The following is a 13,207-nucleotide window of genomic DNA, read 5'->3' as shown; positions in this document are numbered from 1 at the left end:
TATAAAACATAGTGTAGAACACTGTCAGGGCTCCTAGAGACCTATCTATAAAACATAGTGTAGAACACTGTCAGGGCTCCTAGGAACCTATCTATATAACATAGTGTAGAACACTGTCAGGGCTCCTAGGAACCTGTCCATAAAATACAGTGTAGAACACTGTCAGGGCTCATAGGAACCTATCTATAAAACATAGTGTATAACACTGTCAGGGCTCCTAGGAACCTGTCCATAAAACACAGTGTAGAACACTGTCAGGGCTCCTAGGAACCTATCTATAAAACATAGTGTAGAACACTGTCAGGGCTCCTAGGAACCTATCTATAAAACATAGTGTAGAACACTGTCAGGGCTCCTAGGAACCTATCTATAAAACATAGTGTAGAACACTGTCAGGGCTCCTAGGAACCTATCTATAAAACAGTGTAGAACACTGTCAGGGCTCCTAGGAACCTGTCCATAAAACACAGTGTAGAACACTGTCAGGGCTCCTAGGAACCTATCTATAAAACATAGTGTATAACACTGTCAGGGCTCCTAGGAACCTATCTATATAACATAGTGTATAACACTGTCAGGGCTCCTAGGAACCTATCTATAAAACATAGTGTAGAACACTGTCAGGGCTCCTAGGAACCTATCTATATAACATAGTGTATAACACTGTCAGGGCTCCTAGGAACCTATCTATAAAACAGTGTAGAACACTGTCAGGGCTCCTAGGAACCTGTCCATAAAACACAGTGTAGAACACTGTCAGGGCTCATAGGAACCTATCTATAAAACATAGTGTAGAACACTGTCAGGGCTCCTAGGAACCTAAAAAACATAGTGTATAACACTGTCAGGGCTCCTAGGAACCTAAAAAACATAGTGTATAACACTGTCAGGGCTCCTAGGAACCTATCTATATAACATAGTGTAGAACACTGTCAGGGCTCCTAGGAACCTGTCCATAAAACACAGTGTAGAACACTGTCAGGGATCATAGGAACCTATCTATATAACATAGTGTAGAACACAGTCAGGGCTCCTAGGAACCTAAAAAACATAGTGTATAACACTGTCAGGGCTCCTAGGAACCTATCTATAAAACATAGTGTATAACACTGTCAGGGCTCCTAGGAACCTATCTATAAAACATAGTGTAGAACACTGTCAGGGCTCCTAGGAACCTATCTATATAACATAGTGTATAACACTGTCAGGGCTCCTAGGAACCTATCTATAAAACATAGTGTAGAACACTGTCAGGGCTCCTAGGAACCTATCTATAAAACACAGTGTAGAACACTGTCAGGGCTCCTAGGAACCTATCTATAAAACATAGTGTAGAACACTGTCAGGGCTTCTAGGAACCTATCTATAAAACAGTGTAGAACACTGTCAGGGCTCCTAGGAACCTGTCCATAAAACATAGTGTAGAACACTGTCAGGGCTCCTAGGAACCTAAAAAACATAGTGTATAACACTGTCAGGGCTCCTAGGAACCTATCTATAAAACACAGTGTAGAACACTGTCAGGGCTCCTAGGAACCTGTCCATAAAACACAGTGTAGAACACTGTCAGGGCTCCTAGGAACCTAAAAAACATAGTGTATAACACTGTCAGGGCTCCTAGGAACCTATCTATATAACATAGTGTATAACACTGTCAGGGCTCCTAGGACCCTATCTATATAACATAGTGTAGAACACTGTCAGGGCTCCTAGGAACCTATCTATAAAACACAGTGTAGAACACTGTCAGGGCTCCTAGGAACCTATCTATAAAACACAGTGTAGAACACTGTCAGGGCTCCTAGGAACCTATCTATAAAACATAGTGTAGAACAGTGTCAGGGCTCCTAGGAACCTATCTATAAAACACAGCGCAGAACACTGTTAGAGCTGCTAAAAAAATGAAACATATTCCCCTTCCCTCACGTTTTTTGGGCCTCCTTGTGGTGTCTGGTGCTCTTCTGGTGACATCATTTGCCTGGAGGCACCACTTGTGTCCTCCAAAGTGTAAGCCACTTTCTGCTCTTGCTGCAGTGTAAAGAATGTGGAGCCACAACCGAAGCCTCTGAATGAATCCCTAGCACTGTCCTAAGCCTGGGCATCCACTTTAAAGGGAGTTTGTCATCAAAATCCACCATATCAACCCAGCCCTGCAGATAGATAGGTTAGGGTCACCTAAATCAAACTTTGCTTTTTCCTTGTGAATCACTGCCTCCATTGATCCAATACCAATAAGGACATTGCCTTTGCTCCAAAGAGGTAACCAGCAATGCCCTCATTGCTTCAAACAGCGCATGAGCATAATAACAAGAATATCTGATATCACAGCAACAAATGGCACCAATTCACAAGGGGAAAACACTGTGTGATACAGATGACTCTAACCTATCTATCCTAGTGGCTGGGATGATATACTGGTGACAAATTTCTTTTAATGTCCTTGTGATGGTTTCTTAGAACTGACATGGTGATGGATCTTTTTGGGGTAAGTTTGTCTTCCATGGTGACTGCAGCTTTTTAATTTAATGTTGAAAGTGGGGGATAAAATAGTTTCTGCAGACTATAGGTCACAACATATGTCTCTATTAGTTGGGAATAAATTGCTCTGCTACGGCTCCTGAATCCTATATTTACTAGAACATTGATTTTTCCACTTTATAATCTTGTGCTCTAGATGTTTGTACAGATTCTCCGAATAAATCTGACCGACTTACTGCTGGAGAAAAAGATTGATGGAGACGTGTACACACACATTATTTCATCACAAGAGACTGTAAGTCATCACATTGCCTTGATTTTTTTTCAACCCTTTACTATCATTTGTCATATGTTTATGGTCATGGACAAAGCGAGTGTATGAAATTATCCTGCATGTAACAAACACATATTATAGACAATGTCAAAATTGTCTATAAGGAAATTAAAAAATACCCCAAAATAATACCAATGAAAACTACAGTTCATCTCATAAAAATAACCTCTCAAAGACTTCATAATTATGGTTCTCAGAAAGAAAGTGATGACACAACAAAAAAAATTAAGAGAAAAGTTTGTAAATCTATATAAATTTGGTAATCATGCGGAGGTGCAGAATAATGTGAACATGTTATTTTTGCCAGACAGTTAATATCGTGCAAGAAAAAAAAAAACTTTGGTGAATTTGCAAACTTTTCAGAGTTTCTCAATATATTATATGGTGTCTGAAAGAGACAAATGATCAGGGTGACTGCGCCTATCTCATGATGTATGTCATTGGGCTTTTCGGACCTAGTGATAGGTCCTCTTTAAGACACCATATAATGTACTAAGAAACTCTTTGTTGAGTAAAATGAGAAAAAAAAGAGAGTAAATTGAAGTCCTCTTTAACTTGGCACCATTTCAATAATACAACTTGTCCCACAAAAAACAAACTCCAATATGACTATGTTAACACTCTGTCAAATCAGTATCTCTGCGCTATGTTGAGGAGGTCCAAAAGACCGAAACAGCGCTGTCCATAGCTGGGAATCTGTTCCTTTTGGAATAGAAATACTAATTTGGCAATTAAATCCGCATCATGTTAGTAGGCTTGTTAACTGAGTCATGCATGATGTTAAAGGGATTCTACCATTAAAAAACTTTTTTTTCTAGGTAACACGTTGGAATAGCCTTTAGAAAGGCTATTCGTCTCCTACCTTTGGAACTGATCTCCGCCGCGCCGTTCGTTCAAAATATCGGTTTGTACCAGTATGCTAATTAGTTTTCTTGCAGCGATGGAGGCGTCCCCCAGCGCAGGAGATGCGATGGGGGCGTCCCCATTGCTGCTCAAAAACCGACTCCAGCGCCGCCTCTGTCTTCTTCTGCATCCGCCCCTTCTTTCTTCGGCTTGACGTCGGACGCCTGCGCAGTATGCTCTGTTCGGTGAACTTCGCCGAACGTACTGCGCATGCCCGCGGACATATTGCCGACACCCGCAATTTTGCGCATGTGCAGTACGTTCGGCGAAGTTCGCCGAACAGAGCGTACTGCGCAGGCATCCGACGTCAAGCCAAAGAAGGAGGGGGCCGCATGCAGAAGAAGACAGAGGCGGCGCTGGAGTCGGTTTTTGAGCAGCAATGGGGACGCCCCCATCGCATCTCCTGTGCTGGGGGATGCCCCCATCGCTGCAAGAGAACTAATTAGCATACCGGTACAAACCGGTATTTTGAACGAACGGCGCGGTGGAGATCACTTCCAAAGGTAGGAGACAAATAGCCTTTCTAAAGGCTATTCCGACATGTTACCCTAGAAAAAAAAGTTTTTTAAATGGTAGAATCCCTTTAAGGGGGTTGCCCCTAGAGAGCAGCATACAGAGGCACTGTTCTCCTAATTACATCCAGGAGAATAGATTTACATATTTTTTACCCAGAATCCCTAGCGGAGCAGGAATGACTTTTAAGTCTCCGTACGCCTATATAGGCACACACTCTCCCTAATGTGTACGATTATCCCCTGACCCTGGTCTATAGTCTCTCACTCTGCCAAATCAGTATCCCTGCGCTATGCTGAGGAGGTCCAAAAGACCGAAACAGCACTGTCCATAGCTGGGAATCTGTTCCTTTTGGAATAGAAATACTAATTTGGCAATTAAATCTGCATCATGTTAGTAGGCTTGTTAAGTCATGCATGATGTTAAGGAGGCTGCCCTCTAGAGGGTGGCGTACAGAGGCACTGTTCTCCTAATTACATCCTGGAGAATAGATTTGCTTATGTTAACAGAAAAAATAAAGGTCAAGACTCTTGGAAGGTGAGGATATAAAAACCACTAACCATAAAATATTATTAGTTTAGTTGAGCAGTTTTGTGTTCCCCTGATATTATATGTCAGGATTGTCTTAGGTACCCTGTGTTGAGTAAAATGGGAAGTGGAAAAACATCTCATCACACCCCTTAAAGATGTGAGATTTGGACAGGATCTGTTGATGACCTTATGTTTATTAGGACTGCCCAACTTGAGGACATGCTTGATTTTCTTATACCTGATCCTTGTTTTAGGACTAAACCATTGGTCCATAAGACCATGTGGATGTTTAGTTCCCAAATCGACCTGACAGGTTCCCTTTAAGTCTGCAGTGTAGCAGTTGCTCCCAACTTGTCACTCTTCAGATATTGCAAAACCACAACTTTTGTATTGCCAAAAACTAAATTCTGAACTGGGATAACCATTGTCATTGGGTATTTACAGTCCACTCTCTTTAATCCAGGAGCTGGAAGAGCTTGAAGAGAACCACCGGTCAAGATTGATGTCCAACAAATCATTCCTTGGAAAGGGTTCAGAATCTCAAACCATGGAAGACATTGAGAGAAGGGAAAGAGAATATTCTGACCACCTCATACGAAACGTATGTTCAGAATGTGTGATGTAATATTTCCTGTCTGGGAATCTCAGTGCTACATTAGTTTGACTGTGTTCTGGATTGATAATTGTTTAATGGAAAGCTTTTAAGTCTGTTTGGAGAACTAAACCATCCACTGCTCCTTATGGATCAGTGGTTTAGTGTCCAGGGTGAACATGAAGTGCATGAGCTTGTGGTGCAATACCACACATAACCTGCAAGCAGGTGTGGAGCTGTTTTCAAAATCAGTGTGATTAACCCCTTTAAGAGTGGCATATATATTATGATTTCCTAAGACCCTCATACTTTTGCCAGATATCCTGTATACAGTACTTCAATGAAGTGTCATGTACATTGTTTCCTTACAGTTAGAAGGATTCTGGAGGCAGATTGAGACGGTCCATCAGTTACTTCATGACAAAGCGAAATGTACCTATGATGAAGCTGAAAGGATTATGGTGAACCTAATTCTGAAAATGATTGTTGTCGAAAACATCCTGAGTGATTCCCAGGAAGAACTGACAATGGTAAGTATTAGTGTGTGTGTGTGTGTGTGTATGTATGTGTATATATATATATATATATATATATATATATATATATATATATATATATATATATATATATATAATTTTATTTTTTTTTCCTTGTTCCTTCTAGCCTTTGTGCTGTGTCAGGGTGCTGCTATATTTTTTTTGTTTTTATGTATTTTGCCACAGTAGCTTGTACCTGTTCACATTGGGAGGTGCTGTCTGAATTTTCTTACATATATATATAAATGTATAATATCTGTATGTTTGTATGTGGGATTGTTACTTTAAAGAGTTCAGCTGTTGCTGTTATGGACATTTATTCCCTATATACAGGACAGGGGCCGAAATGTTGGGTCCCCAGTGATCAAGAGGATTGGAGACTGAAAGTTCCCCAAAAGCTTCCTTGTGAATGGAAACAGTGGTCAGTTTACTTCAGTGGGGTTACCAGGACTGTAATCTCTGCCAGCACCTGCAGCCCCATACAAATAAATGGAGCTCCGGTCATGCAAGTGCACTAGTGCTCCGTTCACAAGAGCACTCAAAGGGGACTTTTGATCCCCCGTCATCCTGATTAGTGGGGGAACCAGTGGTCAGGCTCCCAAAAATTGGACATGTATCGCCTATCTTTTGCATAGGGGATAACCATCCATAATGGCACTACCCCTTTAAGTGATTGTCTTGTCATGAGCTTAAAAATCATATGTATGTGACCCATAGAATATACGTGCCTGCTCTTTATTTTCCCTGATGTTTCTTCCTGTTCTTCTTTTTAGCTTCACTTCATTATCTCAGAGCTGTAATCTATGGCTACAGTTTAGTGCCCACAGGGAGTCTGTTGTAGTCTGAGACACGCCCCCGCCTCATCATTGGTTCAGGTTCTCACTCACTCTAGAGCTCACTGTTATCATAGGCACATTGTGAAGTCAGTGCATGGAGAGTCTATACACATCTTAAAGCACAAATTGGATACGGCCATTCTTCGGATGGCAGGAGTCATGTAGGTGGGACACTTTATTACATGTCCTGCTTTACCATATTAGTCAGTAACATTGTCAGTATCAGTACTACAGAAAACCATACCTCCTCTAAAGAGGGACAGAACGTGTGGTGGTGAATTTGGCCCTACCCACTTTCACTTTGACTTGCGCCCATTCCCATCCAATTGACTTTGTACCCCCATACAGTATTCTGCTCCTACTGTGGTACTGACATGATTTGCCCTCACTTTATAGTGCCCCCCTACAGATGCCCTCACAGTACAAAGTTCTTCTCCTGGAATAGTGTACCATCATTACATGTATTATTGTTTTCTGAAAGGAAATCCAAGAGAAAATGATCCGCTGGGAGCACATGGCGAAGGTGGTGGAATCCTTGAAGTACCAGATACAGGAGGAAAGTGAATGCAGACTCAATGCCATCTCCAAAACACTGGAGCAGCTAACCATCAAGAAGAAACTGACAGTGAAACAGAAGGAGCGACACCTCACAGAGCTCTTCAAAGAGTTTTGGGAGACTGTGTCAAGATATAACAAAGGTGAGTGGTTTGGTCAGATGGAGACTACTGGGAAATTTCATACAATGTGCGACAAACCACACAGCAGTGCTCCTTTAGTATTCTCATTCAGTCCCAATTTGGCTCACTTCCCCATCCAATGATTCCCATCGCCTTTACAGCCCAGTCAATGCCCTACATGGCCTCCATACCACAGTCAATCTTCATGTGGCTTTCACTGCCCAGTCAATGCCCTACATGGCCTCCATAACAGTCAATCTTCATGTGGCTTCTACTGCCCAGTAATGCCCTACATGGCCTCCATACCACAGTCAATCTTCACATGACTTCCACTGCCCAGTCAATGGCCCACACAGCCTCCGCAGCCCCAGTTAGTTCTCTACAAACAGGACATGTGAATGAATGAATGAAATGTATGTTACTATGTATTACTACAATTTGCGTAATACTTTCCCTTTTAGATTTGTTTCTAGGTTTTTTTATGTGGTGACTTCTATACAACATTATACAATCTTGACATGCATATTAAGGTTTATATACAGTATTGTGTATCCTCATCTGTGGATATAACCGCCAAGCTCTGTAAACAAGGCTGAATGCCAGACTGAGCGCTCCAGGGCTATTCAGTGCAGTGACTTCAATTTAACCAAGGTCAATGTCTGTTATATATTATGTGCAGTTAGAGGGAAAAATATTATTAACCTTTTCTGTTGTGGAGGAAATATATATATATATATATATATATTGCACACTACCAGGCAAAAGTTTCAGGCAGATGATGGGAAATAATGTTGCAAAGAATGCTCCTGAAGATAGAAGTGGTAATAAATTATTTTCGTTAATTAACAAAGGTGAATGTAGGAAACTTTGTAATATATCTTATTTAAGAAAGATGCTTCTATTTATTTCTAACATAGAAGTCTATGAAGAGAATAGGAGAACCTGCTGTGAAATGTACACACCTATTGCCACTGCTAAACTCGCTACCGGTTGTAGTTAAAATAGCTCTTTTAGTAAACTTTGTATATAAGCTCCCCCATTACTCGCACCCACGTAGCATAAATCCCACTTTATTGGCCTTCACATGATATAATGCTCCCTTTCCTGGTCCCCACACTTAATAACACCCCCATCTTGGCCCCCATATGGTATAACAGCCCCTTTACCGGTACTCATACGCTATAACATTTCCTTTAAAGAGGACCTTTCATGTCCTCTTGAATGCGGTTTCATATATCGCTAGAAAGTCGACAGTGCGCTGAATTCAGCGCACTGATGTCTTTCCCATTATGTGCCCTGGGGTAAGAGATATCTGTACCGTTATCAATATCTCTTCACTGTCAGAAGGGGCGTTCCTGACAGTCTAGCTGGGCTGTGAGAAACGCCCTTCCTGACAGTATTGTCCATAGCTCTGTACTGTCAGAGGGGGTGTTCCTTACCACCCAACTATGACACTAAGCTGTGAGGAACTCCCCCGCTCCAACCATGGGAACTTCCATTAGAATGTAGAAGCGCCAAAAACTTTATCAGCGCACATTAGTAGCGATCATAGAAGAATAAGATGAAACATAAGAGCTGAGGACAAACGCTCAGAACTTTCCAAGAAAACTTCCTCGGCCATATATCCCCTGTAATTACAGATGAGAAGCGTCTTGTTATTTGTTTACAATCTTCCGCCGACTAAGTGGAATTGCTAATTTAAACACGCATAGCTGACTAAGCATGAAGGAGACAGCCCTTGGTCTAATATCAGTCTAGGCAGCGCCGAGCCCCATATCATAACTAATTAAAGGCTAGAAATTGGATGGGAACATTGTCAGGAAGATACATAACAAACATGACTTCAATCCGCGCCTCAAAAATTAACCGAATGCATTTGCTTTTAGCAATAGGAGGGCTGGTAATTAGAAAAAGTGAGAGTAATGGCAGCCCTGGAGCACGGAGCCCTGTCATAGAAAGCAGATGCTTGTTTTTTTTGTGGCCGGACATACAAGAATAGTAAGCTATGTTTTTACGTCTTTCAAAAAATGGATAGAAAGAAGTTAAAATATATATATATATATATATATATATATATATATATATATATTAGCTTTTACCCGCGACTCAGTCTGCGGTGAGTTGAGAATTGGGCGGACACAGACGTGTGAAACTGTAAAAGTGCTTTAAAAAGTTTGGTGGGCTAGCAAATGTGATGTGATGTGTTATATTGTGTATGTTGTGATACAGACAATGTGATGTGTTATACAGCCTGTGTACAGGAGTATATATGTATCAGGTACTGTATATAGCAGTGATAGGAGATACATGTAATATATAGTATATACAGCCTGTGTACAGGAGTATATATGTATCAGGTACTGTATATAGCAGTGATAGGAGATACATGTAATTATATAGTATATACAGCCTGTGTACAGGAGTATATATGTATCAGGCACTGTATATAGCAGTGATAGGAGATACATGTAATATATAGTATATACAGCCTGTGTACAGGAGTATATATGTATCAGGCACTGTATATAGCAGTGATAGGTAATACATGTAATATATAGTATATACAGTCTGTGTACAGGAGTATATATGTATCAGGCACTGTATATAGCAGTGATAGGAGATACATGTAATTATATAGTATATACAGCCTGTGTACAGGAGTATATATGTATCAGGTACTGTATATAGCAGTGATAGGAGATACATGTAATATATAGTATATACAGCCTGTGTACAGGGGTATATATGTATCAGGTACTGTATATAGCAGTGATAGGAGATACATGTAATATATAGTATATACAGCCTGTGTACAGGGGTATATATGTATCAGGTACTGTATATAGCAGTGATAGGAGATACATGTAATTATATAGTATATACAGCCTGTGTACAGGAGTATATATGTATCAGGTACTGTATATAGCAGTGATAGGAGATACATGTAATTATATAGTATATACAGCCTGTGTACAGGAGTATATATGTATCAGGTACTGTATATAGCAGTGATAGGAGATACATGTAATATATAGTATATACAGCCTGTGTACAGGGGTATATATGTATCAGGTACTGTATATAGCAGTGATAGGAGATACATGTAATATATAGTATATACAGCCTGTGTACAGGAGTATATATGTATCAGGTACTGTATATAGCAGTGATAGGAGATACATGTAATTACAATGTGATGTGTTGTATTGTGTATGTATAGTGGAAAGCTATATGTAAATGTCAGTGAGTAGAGTGAGGGCTACTCCTGAGGTGACAGTAAGGAGTGTGGAGGCAGGTTGAGGCAGGAAATGCCAGGCAGTGTGTGTGAGTCTATAGCTGGGGCTAGGAGTCCTGCTTTTGTGAGTCTCCTGCTAGGAAGCCATGTTGTTTAGTGGCACCAAAAGTAGCCTGCGACTCAATCCTAAGGGAAAACTATGTTTGTGGAAAATTGCACACAAATCCGTCCAGGCGTATTAGCGTGATTGAGGAACAAACATCCAAACTCACAAACATCCAAACACACAAACTTTCACATTTATAATATTAGTAGGATATATATATATATATATATATATATATATATATATATATATATATATATATATAATTTTTATTTCTTTTTATTTCTTTTTTTGCTAAAATCTGCTAAATAGGTTTTAAAAAAACATGATGTGAAGGGATGAAGAGCCCATTTTATTTTTAATTTTCAAGCAAAGAGTGCTATAATATCAAGTTTTATATATATATATATATATATATATATATATATATATATATATATATATATATATATATATATATATCTGTATCTGTTTAGCAGATCTGTTTCTTGGATCCAAAAAATAGAAGCAAACAAATGGCCCTCCATTTCCACAGAGATCACAGATGTGTAATCTGTCATTACACAAATAGCTCTTTAGAACACGTAGACTTTTGTTGCTCCTAAGTGCACATTTGCATATTTACAAAAACAACAAGATCTTGAAAATGAAGGTACCAATTTATAAGAGGAAAACATTGCTTGATTCAGATGACCCTAACCTATCTATACTGTATGTAGGCTTGAATTCTGGGTTCTGGTGACAGACCCGCTGTAAATAAATAATTTTTGAGAGGTCACTTGACCCACTTTTTTCTACTGTTCCCATGTATAGAAATTAAAAATGAAGTCACTTTTCAAATAGTCTGCAGTTGTTTTATGGCTTCAGCTGCTATGTACAGCTCTATCTATCTATCCATCCATCCGTCTATCCATCCATCCATCCGTCCGTCCATCCGTCCGTCCATCCGTCCATCCATCTATCCATCCATCCATCCTTCTATCTGTCTATCCATGGTAACAGACCTTCAAACAAACTGTGTAGTCTGATTAAGAAATCCTATTTTATTCCATTTGTCCCGCATTTCTTGGCCCACAATATATTCTAGCAAGGTGTAGGTGACAGATGAAAGAAGTTAGTACTGGAAGAATAGACTACACATGTTTAAGACTAGGTTCACACCTGTACTGGGATCTCTCTACCAAGGGATCCGAACGAAGGAGAGCTGGACCACTATAACCATGGTTACCCATGGACACTGGCAGACTCTATATCCTATAACGGGGAATGCCGGGTTTCCGCCATTTTTATACAGACGTCCATGTGGGACGTTCCTCTTTACCGGACGCATTAAAAAGCGTTACCTAAACAACCACACGGTACCCATAGACTATAATGGGGTCCATGTGTTTTCCGTGCGGTGTCCACACGAAACATGCGGAGAGAAAAGTCCTGCGAGCACCACTTTTTCTTCTGCGTGATTCATGCGGAAAACACACGGACACCATTACAGTCTATTGGGTCCGTGTGGTTTCTTAGGTAACGCTTTTTAATGTGTTCGATCCCCCCGAATACTGAATGCAGATGTGAACCAGGCCTAAGATGGGCATCAGTCTTATAACCCTTTATTACCTTCCGCCTATATATTTTGCTCCAGCCACTACATTTTTACAGAATGGTCTCCCTATACTATATACTTATCCTGGTAATAAGAATTCAGACGATCAACATACATTCATTGCCTGACATGTCTAATTTAGCTCATTTTTCTGGATGAGAGCATTGAACTTACTGATATAACATATGACAGCTCACTTGGTCTGTTGACATCTCCGTGATGGGTAGACGCACAGCTTACTGCACCGCTACCTCTCTCCCGGCATCACAACATTAAGGCATTGTTCACGTCACCCACTATTATCATGGGTAGTTCAAGTCAATTCATCCTTCGCTTCTCACGGCATATGGAGCCAGCAGCTGTGACAGCATGAATGGGACTGAAAATATACTTTTCTTACCAACAAATATGAAGGAAAAGAATAAACAATGCTCAAATATTTTTCAATTTGTTCCACTTCTTCTTCTAGGTTTATATATAACCTCTGGTGATGTGTGCAGAGGAGTATAATACCAGGCGTCTTATAGAAAGGCTATTTCTGCAAGCTACGAAAAGTTGTCACCTGCAGTTTCATTGAGATTTTGTTAAGGTTCACTGCGTTAATCCGATAGCTATCTCCTCGGGGTATCTGAGAATCTATATTTCATTCTGGAGATGGGGCCGCCTGGTAGAGCGTTTGACTGTGAATAGTAACAGGGATATCAATGGATAAAAAGATTAGGGCCATAGCCGCTATAGCTATATAGGACATGTAAAATCACATTGAGTGCAGTTTTGTATACTGGAGAAGGTCCGGGCAGTAAATGAATTTGTAAATTTTTAAAAAAAAATTAATAAAAGATAGCTATGCCCGATCCTCTCACTAAATA

The 13,207-nt window shown here is 40.2% G+C and overlaps 1 protein-coding gene across 1 annotated transcript in view; it reads left to right on the top strand.

Annotated features, from left to right (window-relative positions):
- Positions 1-13,207, top strand: part of EVC (EvC ciliary complex subunit 1) — a 70,571-nt gene that overhangs the window by 24,906 nt on the left and 32,458 nt on the right. Inside the window, exons 6-9 of the mRNA XM_075260425.1 lie at positions 2,675-2,773; positions 5,223-5,360; positions 5,723-5,881; positions 7,205-7,421. Coding sequence (XP_075116526.1) covers positions 2,675-2,773; positions 5,223-5,360; positions 5,723-5,881; positions 7,205-7,421 — 613 coding nt within the window. The remainder of the gene's footprint in view (positions 1-2,674; positions 2,774-5,222; positions 5,361-5,722; positions 5,882-7,204; positions 7,422-13,207) is intronic.

Source organism: Leptodactylus fuscus, chromosome 1, assembly GCF_031893055.1.
Source record: "Leptodactylus fuscus isolate aLepFus1 chromosome 1, aLepFus1.hap2, whole genome shotgun sequence".
NCBI classification, from domain to species: Eukaryota; Metazoa; Chordata; class Amphibia; order Anura; family Leptodactylidae; genus Leptodactylus; species Leptodactylus fuscus.
Note: the sequence above shows the minus strand (reverse complement) of the source record. Positions and strands in the feature narration are given on the sequence as shown.